The 14,069-nt window shown below is 48.1% G+C and overlaps 1 protein-coding gene across 1 annotated transcript in view; it reads right to left on the reverse strand.

Annotated features, from left to right (window-relative positions):
- The window catches only part of SLC6A5 (solute carrier family 6 member 5), a 56,665-nt gene that overhangs the window by 8,418 nt on the left and 34,178 nt on the right, over positions 1-14,069 (reverse strand). The window contains exons 11-14 of the mRNA XM_015461176.3: positions 11,336-11,448; positions 10,458-10,589; positions 9,382-9,481; positions 2,998-3,098 (exon numbers count right to left, since the gene is read on the reverse strand). Of these exons, the coding sequence (XP_015316662.2) occupies positions 2,998-3,098; positions 9,382-9,481; positions 10,458-10,589; positions 11,336-11,448 (446 nt within the window). The remainder of the gene's footprint in view (positions 1-2,997; positions 3,099-9,381; positions 9,482-10,457; positions 10,590-11,335; positions 11,449-14,069) is intronic.

Below are 14,069 nucleotides of genomic sequence, written 5' to 3' on the forward strand. Positions count from 1 at the left end.
AGGCACCAGGAAAGACAGAAGAGGGATCCTCATGGCTGTGTTGGGGGAGGGAGCACTGCCCTCAGGAAATGGAGTGCTCCCCTGTTTTCAACCCACCTTCGGCAGCCTCCACCTAGAACAATGCACCCGCCTACTTCCTCACTCCTCCTCACCTCTCTTGTTCTATCTTAAGCAGTAAAAGAATTGCCTGAAAATGATTGGGGGGAATTACGTCAGGAAAGATAATACATGGAAGTATTCTGGAAAAGTGGGAAGCATTATACAAATGTAAGGCATCTTTATGATTGCTGCAAAGCCCGGGCTGCCGGGGCAAGTGATTATTCCAATGCAACAGTAATTCAATATATGGATTCAAAGCAGCAAGAGCCTGAAGACAATGGTTGAAGATACTGCTCCTATAAGAGATATATCTACTCTAGGCCCCCTTTAGAACATTTGCCCCTAGAGTTATAAGCTTTATTAACAAGTCTGTTGGAAATAGGGCCTAATGTAATTATGGTAAGTTGCTCCATTTCATTTACTATATAAATAGCAATACCTCTGCTTATGTGTGCCTAAGTCAGTAACATGTTCTGCCTATGTATACAATAATTGCATGCAGAATATTTATAGCTCTATAAATTCATGAAGGCACATATAAAAATGATCAATTTTATTTCAGGGGTTTTGAAGTCATTGAAACCCATAATCTCAGCTCAGTCTAGTCTCCTACAAGATAACCGTGTTACAGAAGGGCAAATGGCCAAAGAGGAAGTGTTAGGCTTGCTCCTCTGATACCATTTCCTGTTACACGGGTATCATATCAAATTTATCTGTGTAAACTTGTTCTTGCCATCGATTTCACCCTGCCAAATCAGCTTTGATAAAACCCTGCTCTCAGATGAACCTGGCCATGAGAAAGATAATTTAGCCATGGAGCCAGGTCCACCTGACATTCAGCTGATGGCAGCAGAAGGTGATGCCAATGATGGAACTGACCACTTCTTCTTGTCTCTAGCTCCCAAACACAGAAGGAGGATTTGGCGGAAAGTATTTTCTGGGACCTTGCCACAGGCTTCTGTGGAGAGTTTTATAATGGAAACTGAGTAAAGCACAGCCCAGTTGAGGCACTTTCTCAAAAAACACAGCCAGTCCCCATTATCCCTTTTCTCTGAAATTCTGCTCCTAAAGATTGGGATGATTATAATCCAGAATTGGCCAAACTCCACTTGGAGATGAAACCAACTAGGCTTTCAGAAATATATTACAAGTGTGTTAGACAGGTATTATCTTGAAGCCTAGTTAGCCTTGGATCCGATTCTTATTCTGCCCCCTGCAAGCTCTGTGGCCTCAGGCAAGCTCCTCAGCCTCTCCAAGCCTCAGCACAGGCATCTGTAAAGTGAGGAAAGAATCACCCAGCAAGCAGGGAGGTCGGGAGCTTAAAAGACAATGTTCCTAAAGAGGCTGCCTGATGCTAGAGCCCCACAAGTCCTCGTGTTGATTATCACTATGTGATACGTTTCTGCAGACTAGAGTAAGGTTCTTTGAAGCTTAATCTGTTCTAAGACAAGAAGCAAAGGTCGAAAGAATCTGGGACAGATTCTAACTTTGATTTCACCCAAGAATAAAACGTGTGTAGTAGTAACAGGAGGATCTGGCGAAGCTCAGCAGAGATAGGGAAAACAGCAGAGGCAGACACAGCAGAGGGGGGCGGGGGCGGGGGCGGGGGCGTCTCCTGTTTTCCTCGGTAGGTGGCTAAAACGTCGGTCCTGAATTCAAGAAACTGAAAAATCTATCTTAATCCTTTTCAACTCTCATGTCCCCGGTCTGGTGGGACTTCTCAGACAAATTGCAGCCTCTGATAGGTGATATCAGATACAGATGTGCACACAGATGTGGCTTCTAAATAATGTCTCTTGTCAATGCCGAGGGAGGGAAATACTGAATGTTTTTTCTGTCTAAACTTCTTTTTCCGAAAGAAATGGAGATGTTTTGATTAAAACTCATTTTGTGCCAGTTTTGGGGGTGTTTTTTGTTTTTTGGTTTTTTTTTTTAAGGAAAATATCTGTTTTCTTTACTGTTTTACTGTCATGTTGCTTTAAAAAAGCTGTTACGGAGCAGCGAAACAAGGGTCTTAATCTGGTTTCTAGTGCCACCTTCTGGGATCAGCAGGAACTTCAGCCAGCTTCCTGCAGCCTTTGACCACAAGCCAGGGAGGAAGAAAGACAAGGTCTCTTGTCAATTACTGTGCTTAGAGAGTGGGTGGAGGCAAAGCCAGAAGCTAAGCCACAATAAAGGAGCAGCTGACAGGACGTGCATGTGAGTCCCTATGCAGATTTACTGGTATAGGAAGGGCTCTGATCTTTAAGAAGATGAATGTCAGATGATCTTAAAATGTCATCATCACACTTGAGGATGATAAGATAGTCCTCAAAAGCAATAAAAATGAACAATAAAAGTCTAACTTCTGCTATACATATTAGTTGTATAGTGGCTGTGTTGAGCAGTGTTTAAAAGTTCTAGAGACAGACTGCATGGGTTGAAACCTAGGCTGTTACTACAATTCATAATTCTACAATCCTAGGCAAGTCGCATAAGCTCTGGGTAACAGCTTCCTCCTCTGTAAAATGGAGATAATTATACTACTAACCCCACAGAACTCCTGTAGGGGAGAGATGAGATGGTACGTAAAAAACACTGTGCACAAAGAGTGGACCGTGGTTAGCATGCGGGAACTGTGATCACACGAGGCAGACTGATACAGTGGGAAATGTTCCCGAGGGATGCTCCAAACCAAGCATGAGTCCTAGCTCTGCCCTCCACCCTCCATCAGCCTTGCACCTTTGGGCAGAGTGCTTCACCTCTTTGAGTTTCAGTTCCCTCAGCTGAAAGACAGGAATAATATCCATCCTACCAGCTCCCCAGGCTCATCTGTATGTAGGCACACGTCTTGTTCAACATGAAGCATCGCATATGCATGCAAGGGGCTGCTGGCACAATAAAGCATGCAGTCCTTACAGTTAAAATGGTCGGAGTCACAAAGGCCCAGCAGACTTTCCAGAAAATGTTTGGCTGGAATCCAATCATCATCTCGATGTCTTCACAGAACCTTTGCAAGCCTGCAAAGAGATAAACAGAGATGGAACATGAGGTGCAGTGGCAGGGGGTGAGATGGGGCAGGGGACTGCAGGAGCGCCCCTCACTCGAGTGTCATTGGCTGGGATGGCCCCCTCTTGCTGTCAACATGACCCCTATTATGTAGGAAACCAACAGACAGGTGACTCACTGCTGGGAAGATGAAGGCAAGTAGAATGTTTAAATAGATGGCAAACACTCTCTGCAGTGAAGTTCAACGTGAGATGTCACCCCACGGGGCCAGCTAGGAAGCTCCATCCCAGCCTAACCCAGGCATCTCCACGCTGCCACAATCTGACACAGTCACCTGTGTGGCTGTTTTCGCAGGTGGGTTCATGGGTTCAGCAACCAAGTCTGGCAAACCCAACTACAATCATGATCAATAAGCACAGTGTCTTATGAAAGCCTTGGGATTTCAAAGGAGACTCACTGTATGTTGTTTTTTATCCCCCACCCTCCCAAGGATGGGCTTCCCTGGTGGCTCAGCTGGTAAAGAATCCACCCACAATGTGGGAGACCTGGGTTTGATCCCTGGGTTGGGAAGATCCCCTGTATAATGGAATGGCTACCCACTCCAGTATTCTGGCCTGGAAAATTCCATGGACTGTATAGTCCATGGGGTCACAAAGAGTCAGACACAACTGAGGGACTTGCACTCACTCCCAAGGATACTCTTCCATGAGTCAATTTATCTCTGCTCCATGGAAGATGATAAGGGCAGGCAAGAAGCAATGTGCCTTCCACATGGCTATCACCCACTTTGTTGAAACTCAAAGGATTGTGGTCTTCTTGGTCACTGATCAACATAACTATGTAAAGTAAAAAGCAGACAAGAGTTTTTCTCGGGGCCCCAAACAACCAGCATCCACTCTTTGAAAAGAAAAGCCACAGAGAATTTTTGAGGAGGAAGCAGTTTCTTGTATTGTTTCCTGAGCTCACCAGAAGCGAGGCTGTCTCAGAACTGGGGGGTTGCCATGCTGAAGAGACGTGAAAGGGCCCTGAGTCTGAGCCCCTTCACAGTCGGCAGTTCCGACTGGCAGCCCCAAATAATGGGCCACCGCAGGCAAGAACTGCACACTTGGAGCAGCTCTCTGACCATCGTCGGGTTTGCTTGTGTCTCGTTTCCCGTCATCAACTCCTTCAATGACTGGCCTCTGGACGCTAGACCCTCTGGATGTAAGTGAGGGTTAGAACCAAAAAAGAGATGAGAGTTAAAGATGAGGACCTCAGGTGACCATATTTGCAGGGCAGAATAGAGACGCAGACATAGAGAACAGACGTGAGAAGAAGGGGTGGGACGAATGGAGAGCGTAGCGGTGAAACGCACGCATCGCCACGTGTGAAACGGTCGGGGTTCACTGTGTGACCAGCGAGCTCAGCCTGGTGCCCTGTGACAGCCTGGAGGGGTGGGTGGGGGTGGGGACACATGTATCCCTATGGCTGACTCACGTTGCTGTATGGCAGAAACCAATGCAACATTGTACAGCAATTATCCTCCAATTAAAAATAATTTTAAAAAAAAGATAAGGACCTCAGAAACCCACGTGAAATCCTAAAAGTGGGACTCAGTTCTTCAAAACAGAAAAGACTCTAAAATCTTCTGTTTTCGGTATCAACCCTGTTAGCAGACCCTTCTTCTCCATTAAACCATTCTCCAAGGAGGTGGTGGTGTGCAGCTTGCCTAGGGAAACTGATGTGGTCAAGGTTAGACTGAGGAAGACGCACAGAGACAGCCTGCTAGGGGTGGGAGGAGATGTGCTCAGGTTCCCCCAGAGGGGACGGAGAGCTGGGTCCAGACTGCAGGAGTGGGTGGACGGTGGGTGCCCAGTTTCAGCAGGAGGCAGTTCGATGCCCAGGAGCAGCCCCGGAACTGAGCGAGATGACTTGGTTCCAGAGTTAGCACAAGCCCTGGAAAGTCAGCTTCCTCCCTTCCTGTGATGGCTTTGGATGCCTGCTCCAACAGGCTCCACTTCAGGTCCTGTGATGGATCAGCCTGATCTGCCAGCGTGGCCCGGCAGATGCTGCCCAAGGGCACCAGTGGGAGCTGCCAGGCAAGCCTCCTGCCTCTTGCTCATCCCTGAGTCAGGCTCTCCAATCCCTCCATCCCCTATCCATTCTGGTCCCCACCCAGCACAGCCCACCCGCACCCTGACTCACGCCCAAGCCCCCACCAAAGTCCCTTACTGAGTCAGTGGCTAGGCCTTTGTTCCCATGGCTGCCTCTGCCTGCTCTATCCTTCCCACTTGTCCAAGTCCCTCATCAAGGCTAACGCTAGAGGAACTGATCTTGGAGCCAGGAGCTTGTGCATAGAGATCTGCCTGCTGCATGACCTTGAACCTGGAGGGGTAAGAGAGCTGCAAAGGGATCAGAGCAACAGCTTCTCCCTGAGCTAGCAGAAAAACAGCAGGAAATAAAAACAGCGGTGAACTCATAGCTACTGTTTTAGACTCAGACACGCAGACCTGGTGCCCAGAAAGGGGTTACCACAAGCTCCATGTAACCAACCAATCCTGAACTGTTAGTCAAGGCCCCGCCTCACCAACCAGTCACTTTTGCACCAATCCCGAACTGTCAGTCAAGGCCCCGCCTCACCAACCAGTCACTTTTGCCCGCGCAGCTTTGTGGCCTTGGTCTTCGTGAACCACACCCTTGCCTCTGGTCTGAGAATGGTCTTCCAGGGACTGCTGTCCCTGTGGGGTGGCCTGGTGCTGAGAAGGGTGACCCCTGGATTCACGCTCTGACACCCCTGGATTAACAGTCTCCTGTTGCCATCTTGAACAATTTTTAACATGGGGTTCCAGATTTTCATTTTGCCCTCGGTCTCACAAATTAGGTCTCCGGCCCTGTGTGGACCTCCAATTATTCTCTGACAGTTAATGTGATGTTTCGGCTGCATCCTTTGGAGCCAAAATCCTTTGTGTGGGCTTAGATTTTCCCTGCCTTGGTTAGCAGTAAGCTCAACATTAAGCCTCAGTCCTTGTTTTCATTTACGTCCTTTTTCTTCTGAAATGCCATCTTCTCAAGTCCTTTTCTGGTCAGTCTGGCCCTCCTTTATCTCTGGGCAGCCTTAGGGCTCCCAGCCAGGTAGGAGTCATTGCCTGCTGGAACTAACATCCCTCACAAGCACGGAGAGAAAGACAGAGTGCGCGTGGGATGTAAAACAGGTCACTGACCGATGTGGAAGGAAACAGATCAAGACGACAGAGCACACTGTGATTTGCGGGAAACGCACAGTGGAGAGCCAAGCAGATTACCAGGCACGAGGGCTCTGTGGCAGCAGGTTAATGCCATGGTTTCTTCATCAAGGAACTCCCTGTATTGGCTCTCAGCAGAGCACAAATCACTTTTACAAAGCGACTCTTTTAGGTAAAAGTCTGTTAAAGAGATTGTTCCTACACCAAACTTGGGGAGTTGCACTTTTCTAGCTACCACAAATCCGGATATTGGCCTTTGAAGAGCATTGCTTTGAGAGCCTCAATCAGCTCTTTTGTTCTAAAGATAAAACTTGAAAGTTGTACCCAATGTATTTTAAATGTTTGAATGGCAACCTCTAGAATCTAGACTCTAGAGATCATTAGAACTGAGAAGAAAATACAAATCTCTGCAATTTGTCTGCTTCTTTTTCAGATTCAGCAGCCAGGATGGAAGGGGACCAAATCAGTCAGGTTCATTTCCTTTCTTCATGGCTTCATGTTGAACTTCCTCACACTAACCTGCATTTGTTTGGGGGCTCATCATCTCAATCAAGAATCTACTGTCATCTGGAGCATACATTATATGTTTGTGCAAGCTTTTCCTTTCACTTCTAACAATGATGCTAGCTTCAAATATTTCTTCTAAGATTCCCTTCTTAGAATTCCCTCCAGGTCCAAATCAGAGGATCACACCCACATGTGACAATACAGGAGTCAAGTTCAACCTGAGCTTAGCACAGAGTCCACCTAGTCCTGGGAGCTGGCTCAGCACCAGCCTTCTAGAGCCCAGGTAATTGTCTGGGTGATCCCCCTAGGGAAAAAAGCACTCGGGATTTACTTTTTCCTTCGGAACCAAAAAATCTACTGGCAGATTTATATGAGGGCTGGGAGAGAGATATTTAAGTCCTAAAAACAGAAATATTCAAAGGTTTCTGTTTTAACGGATGCTTGTAAACCACACTGAACAACCCTGTTTTATTGGAAACAATCATGCAAATGTGCCTTTTGTGGGCAATATCAGGGAGGCTACAGACAGCGGAGGAGATCAACGAGATGGCTACCTACACGTGGACCGGTGCCACAAGGAAGTGCCTTCCTGACTTTGCCAACAGACCATCTGGCGACTTCAGCTTATGTGTGGACCCACAAGGGCTCAAGTTTCCAAAAGAGAGCCCCAGAGGCCTCTCCACAGTAACGCCTTTGGTATCTGGGCAAAAAGTTAGGATTCACTGTGGCAGACTGGCCGGGTTTCAGCCACTCTCTGCTCAGGTAGGAAGCTCTTTGAAGCCTTAGCCTAAATGCGAGTCTTCAATCACAGCGTCACTGCAGGCCTGAGGCTGTCGCATCAGCCCAAAGTGCTGGCAGTTTGGCCTCTGATGCCATCAGGACAGCTGGCATGCCTGCCCGCTTCTCTGGCCAGAAGCTAAACTCTCTCTGCAGTGGGGATGTAAGCTCCAGCTGAGATAAATTCTTCTTCTGCCAATGCCCAACAATGACTGCAGTATTTTCCTGTTTCTAGGGCACCCAGTTTTTACTTGAGAGGTTTCCTTTTTATATCTTGACTGCCCATCGCCCTCCATTTTAATGTGTTTTTCAGTAAAGCAAGAAGCTGCTGAAGCCCTGATGGGCAAGAGGTTAACCATTACATTAAAGGCAAAAGGCTCTTAAGCACATCCCTGCATCCAAGTGATACCCTGCCTTTCCTTTCACCATCTCGTTTTGGTTTTGAAATACAGATGGGTCTTCTGACTTGGCATTTTTCCTCTATAGTAAATACCTCCTGGTATTTACTATAGAGGCCTTATCTATATTAGGGATCTCCCTGTGAGGCACAAGGACGTCAGCACCGCCTTGAACCCCATAGGACTGGCTTGTGCTGACTGGTGGTACACAGGAGGGGCTCAAGAGGTCACCCCATGAGACTCAACCCCACCCCCCAGCCAAGCACAAACACCTCTCCAGGAAGGGCAAAGATGGCATCTGCTGATTTTTCCTATTCTTCTTGAGAATGGCCCCACTGATTATAGGATGCTCGTTGCTATGGTGATGCTGCTGCTGCTGCTGCTAAGTCGCTTCAGTCGTGTCTGACTCTGTGTGACCCCATAGACGGCAGCCCACCGGGCTCTGTTGTCCCTGGGATTCTCCAGGCTAGAGCACTGGAGTGGGTTGCCATTTCCTTCTCCAATGCATGAAAGTGAAAGGTGAAAGTGAAGTCGCTCAGTTGTGTCCGACTCTTAGAGACCCCATGGACTGCAGCCTACCAGGCTCCTCTGTCCATGGGATTTTCCAGGCAAGAGTACTAGAGTGGGGTGCCATTGATAGGAAGGGTTAATTTATAAGGGAATTGGAAGTTTCTTCCTGGGAAAATCTGGGGTTGAGATCTTGCATCACAGGCTCCCATGACGCTAATAAAGTCTCCTAAGGACCTATGATGGGGCTTTCCTGGTGGTTCAGACGGTAAGGAATCTACCTGTAACTCAGGAGACCCGGGTTCAGTCCCTGGGTCAGGAAGAGCCCCTGGAGAAGGAAATGGCAATCCACTCTAGTATTCTTACCAGGAAAATTCTATGGAGAGAGGAGCCTGATGGGCTACAGTCCACGGGATTGCAAAGAGTCGAACACAACTGAGCAACTAACACACACACACACACACACACACACACAAGGCTCTGTGAGGTTCTCTTTTCTCACTATAGTATCAGGAGACCACCAGAGAAGCTACTCCTCACCTCAAGCTGCGTGAAGACTACAGCTACCAAGACCCTGAAATACTTTCACAGGAGCAAAGCAGTCTCCCTCTTCCCCCCTAGTCTGGCCACCACCCACGGGCATTAAAGGTTCACTTGTCAAGCGCATGTCCCAGTCCTAGCAGTTTCTGGTAACAAAGTTTCACCATCGGTCATCTTTTAGATCCAAGTGATTGAGGCAAGTTTGGAAATAAAGGTGCAGCTCTGTTTCCTAAACAGCTGCAATGAAGCCCTTGCCTTGTCTTCTTAAATAGGAGAAACCTGCTAGCCATGGACGCCTCAGTGACACTGTTTGGCCTCAGCATCCGTCTCAGTGGTTCCCTTACCGTACACATAGGAGATCCCTACGAGCTCAAAGATGGCGATGATGACGAGGGCATAGGAGGCGGCGTATGTGTCCACAAGCTGAAACATGTAAATTCCACCCTGGCAGGGAAGAGAGACGAGCAACGTCAGTGGGCCTGGATCCAGGCTGTGACCCACTTCCAGCAGCCAGTCCTTGCAGCCTGAGCAGGGTCATGTGCCAACAGGAGTTGAAGGATCCCCTCTCCCCTGGAGAGGAGCAACTTAACTCTGGTCAAGTAAGCCAGAGGCCTTGCTGTGTTAACAAAGCAGTCCCTTGAGAGACTCCCAAGCTCATCAACAGCACAAGCCCAGAAAAGTGATTTAACATCTGACTCTTAAAAGGCAGAGGTCAAACATTCGAAGATGTAAATGGGAAAGTAGCCAAACTGCATCATTTTTGCTTTAAGCAACAGATGGCCATTTCTACCCACACACCTGCATGTGACTGATCTCCATAAGACCTTCAGGTGTCAATGGGCAGTCCTCACACATCTGTCAATGGGCAGTCTTCATACATCCCCCTGCATCTTTACCTCACTCTTACATGAGGTTTAGAGACCATCTCCTTTCAATCCATCATTTTACAAATGAAGAAACTAATACCCAAAGTGGTGACTTGCTCAAGGTCAGAGAGACAGCAAAAGCAATATACACACACATCAGGTGAGCAAATACTCATTTTACCAGACACTCAGAACCAGAAGAAACTCCAATGACTATAGATATTGTATATTACAAGTAATCAAGTGGAAATGTCTCTGGTCAGTAAAGTTGGATTTCCATGTATTTCATTTTCTTCAAGTAGGACACACCTGTCTCGTTGGCTCAAGAAGGCTACGTCTCAATTATGAAGATGCTAGAAGTATCATTAGTAGCCAAGGTGACATATTTCCCTCTGCGGTCAGAATCTGTAATGGACTGGTGCCATCTACTTGGAAATGGCAGTGGTTTGGCTGTTATTCTAAGGTCTGAGAGTTAAGAGTAAAGAGACGGAAAAGCCATCAGCCCCACCCACAACCTGCCCCCATCCAAAGCCTGTGCCCAGCAGGCGTCTTACCTGAGTGATCATTGGGAAGCCCATGATGAAGAAACAAACACAGCAGCCCAGAGTAAAGACCGGTTTGTGAGTGCGCAGGTACTTGGGGAACTCGTCCGAGATGGAGGTCACAATGGTCTCGATGGTGGCAAACTGGAATGATGCCAGAGAAGGGACGCCTGCGACACTGCCCAGCCCCACAGGCTCAAAAGAGTCCTCTGTGTCTCCCACCAGGCAAAGTGGTGTTTGTATGAGGACTGGTCTTTGGGGTTGCTTTCCCTTGATGAGTCTAAAGGATCTTGCTGGGGTCCAACCCACAAGGTCAGCAAGGGGAATCTAAGCAGGATGTGAACCTGAGAGCTATGTCTCCAGCCCCCAGAGACTGCACTCACAGCCATCCGCTAGGACACGTTAAGCGTCACTTTGTATTCATGAGATGTAAATTCCTCTCCTCCCGTTTACAGCACATTTGATCTTACACTTGAGGAAAAAGCCCTCCTTGCACCCAACTACTAAACTCTGAGCACCTGTCGGCATGATTTGTAGTAGTCTCAGCCCCGCAGCAATTTCCCTAAAATTGACTTCGCATTATTCTCCCCTATCCGGCCCCACAGAATTTGCTTTGGCAAAAGGACACCAAAACAGGAAGAACATAAGTACAACTTGCACAGAAAAAAGGAAAGAGGGAGAGAGAACAGGTCCTTTGCACCGCCACCTAAGTCACCCACAAATGCAAGGCTGTCCCGAGCTTTGGCCAGGTGCCTCACCATCCCTACACATCGCTTCAGGAAACACTGAGATAATACTACACCCAAACCCTGCCCCGGGCTGGATTAGAGCGCCCCAGGAGAGGGGTCTTCAGAAGGAGGACTGGAGCAGAGGTCAAAGGGGACACTCACCATAGTGTCAAGTCCAAGAGTGAGGAGCATCAGGAAGAAGATGATGGCCCAGAAGGGAGACAGGGGCAGCCTGGTTAAGGCCTCTGGGTAAACCACAAATGCAATACCTGGCCCTGGAAAGAGCAAGACAGATGACCGCAGGCAGGTCCAGCTCCAAGACCCCTCTTCCCGGAAGCCCACAGGGTCCGTGGCAGTCCTGAGTCGTTTACAAGACAAGCTGCTCCTTCTGCGTCCTATATTTTTACTCCTCTTCATCCGTTTCCCCATTTAGACCTCAAACTAATTGAAGGGAAGGACCGGAGGAATTAGGTACACATCTCAGGAAACTCATAGGAGAGGCTCAGAAACAGTGGCAAAGCAGAGACTCAGGGCCAGCCCAACACTACGGCCAGGCTGTGCCCCATGCAAATAAACACAAAAACCTCTGTGTCTATATTAATGGGTTGAGGAAGGATGTACTATTATCCTCTAGAACAGTGGAGATTTTGCTTCCCAGAGCATATATGGCAATGTCTAGAAACATTTTTATTCTCATAACCAGGATTTTTGATTCTCATAACCAGGGTGTCTTGGAGGATGATTACTGGGGTCTGGTGTATAGAGAGGCCAGATGCTGCTAAACATCCTTCAATGCACAGCCCCCACAGCAAAGATTTACCCAACCCAAAGGTCAAGCGTGATGAGATCCAGAAACCCTGCTATCAGGGTTAAACATTCCCAGAACAACATCATTTCCCCCTTTTGCTACCCTTCTTCTTAGTCACTCCTCCAGGCAAAGCCATTTACACAAAAGGTGAATCGTCTAATGCTTATCGGATCTTGCCCCACAAAGGCTTGGTAAACATGGGGCTGTATCAGTCCACAGGTAATTAGGTGGGGATGAGGGAAACACAAGAGTTGAGAGGGTTTGGTCTCTAATGCCTAGACAGTTCAGGGCCCAAATTCAGACTCCATGACTTGCTAACTGTGCAGCCCTAGAGAAGTTAATTTATTTCTATAAGCCTCAATCTTGCCTATCTGTAAAATGGGGATAACAACAGTTCTTCATAATAGGATAGTCATGACGAACAAACGAGGAAGTGCAGGGAAAGCACTGAGGCCAGTGCCTCACACGTCATCAACACTCTCAGAATATTAGCTCTTCTTAGGAGCAGACAAGAAACATGGAAATTAGCAGCTCTGATCTGGGTCTTCCCAAGAATATCGTGTGTGGTCTTGATAGAGGATGTCTGAGCTGCGTTTTTCTCTGCTAACATAAAACCCTACCAGCCATTCCTACCTGCCTCGTGGCCTCACTGGGAAGATGGTAAAAGACGCAGCAGTTGTGAATTTCCCTGTAAGTAGAAACCTACATGATAATGGGCAGAGACCAGGGAATGTTGGGGTAATCCACAGCCAGGGCACGTCTAGAAGCCAGAAATCGCAGCACCTGGAGTTTTTATAACTCAATCATAACAGCCCTTTTTTAAACTGGAATTTATCAGGTTGTTAGCTCCTAATGTTGCCTAGGGCTTTGGGTATTTAAAATATAAAGCCTGGAATGCCTAAGATACCCTCACCTGATACATTTATTGAACAGACGGTAGAAACAGCCTCTGAAGACTCCCTGAGTGAACCATAAAAGAAAACTCAATATTAAACTACAGTTCAAAATTGGTCCCAAATGCAGCACACCGAGGAAGCCAGTTCAGTGCCCTGAACACCAAGGAAGCCAGTTCAGTTTAGGCTCATAAAGTGGACAAGAAGGTCTTAAAATGGCCAGGAGGACCTCGGCTGATTGCTTTAACAGGATTCCGGCCATTTGGACATTACTGCTTTTTCAGGGTGGAGAAGGATTTCCAAATATCTGGCCTGTTTCTATTTCGGTGGCCTCCCTACAGTACACAGGGTAAAGGCATCATGTTCAGAAAACTCCGTTTATCCAAGATGGCTAGCAAGCGGATTTTTTAAATACATGTTTATAATATTTTGCAGAGTCCGGGAAGTGGGACTGCCTGAGCCACGGCGGAGTTTTCCCTGGGTGAGGCCAATGTGTCTGACAGAGGCTGAGTCCTGCCACTTTCAGCAAAGCCCAGGAGCCGGAGGGCAGGCTCCCCTGCCCCGGGGACCAGGAGACTCACTCTGCCTCTTTCTAGCTGCAGGAATTTAGATAAAACTTGGGTAAGACTCTGGACATACCTCAGTTTCCTTATCCATACAATGGGGATAAATAATAGTGCCTACCCTCAGGGATAGGGCTTCCCTTGTGGCTCAGCTGATAAAGAATCCACCTGCAATGTGGGAGACCTGGGTTCGATCCCTGGGTTGGGAAGATCCCTGGGAGAAGGGAACGGCTACCCACTCCAGTATTCTGGCCTGGAGAATTCCATGGACTATATGGTCCATGGGGGTCGCAGAGTCGGACGCAACTGAGCGACTTTCTCTTCACTCACCCTCAGGGAATCTCTGTAACGTTAAGTGTACTGATACTAGTGAAGGGCTCAGAATAATGGTCTGTGCTTACTGAGTTCTCTCCACAGCCAGGCACTATTCTGAGCCCTCCACTCAGGGCTCTTCCCGTGAAAGGGGCCCAAAGGGGCTCGGCAGGCCAGCGACTCGGCCAGGGCCCCAGAGACCTACAGTGACAGCCTCCTTGGTCCTAGAGAGCCGCTGCAGACAGAACCAGGGGCTCTGGAGCCAGCGTGGCCTGCAGCCCACGGGGAGTGCTCACTCTGCTGGTTTCCTACCACCCATG

The sequence above is a fragment of the Bos taurus genome, chromosome 29, assembly GCF_002263795.3.
Source record: "Bos taurus isolate L1 Dominette 01449 registration number 42190680 breed Hereford chromosome 29, ARS-UCD2.0, whole genome shotgun sequence".
NCBI lineage: Eukaryota > Metazoa > Chordata > Mammalia > Artiodactyla > Bovidae > Bos > Bos taurus.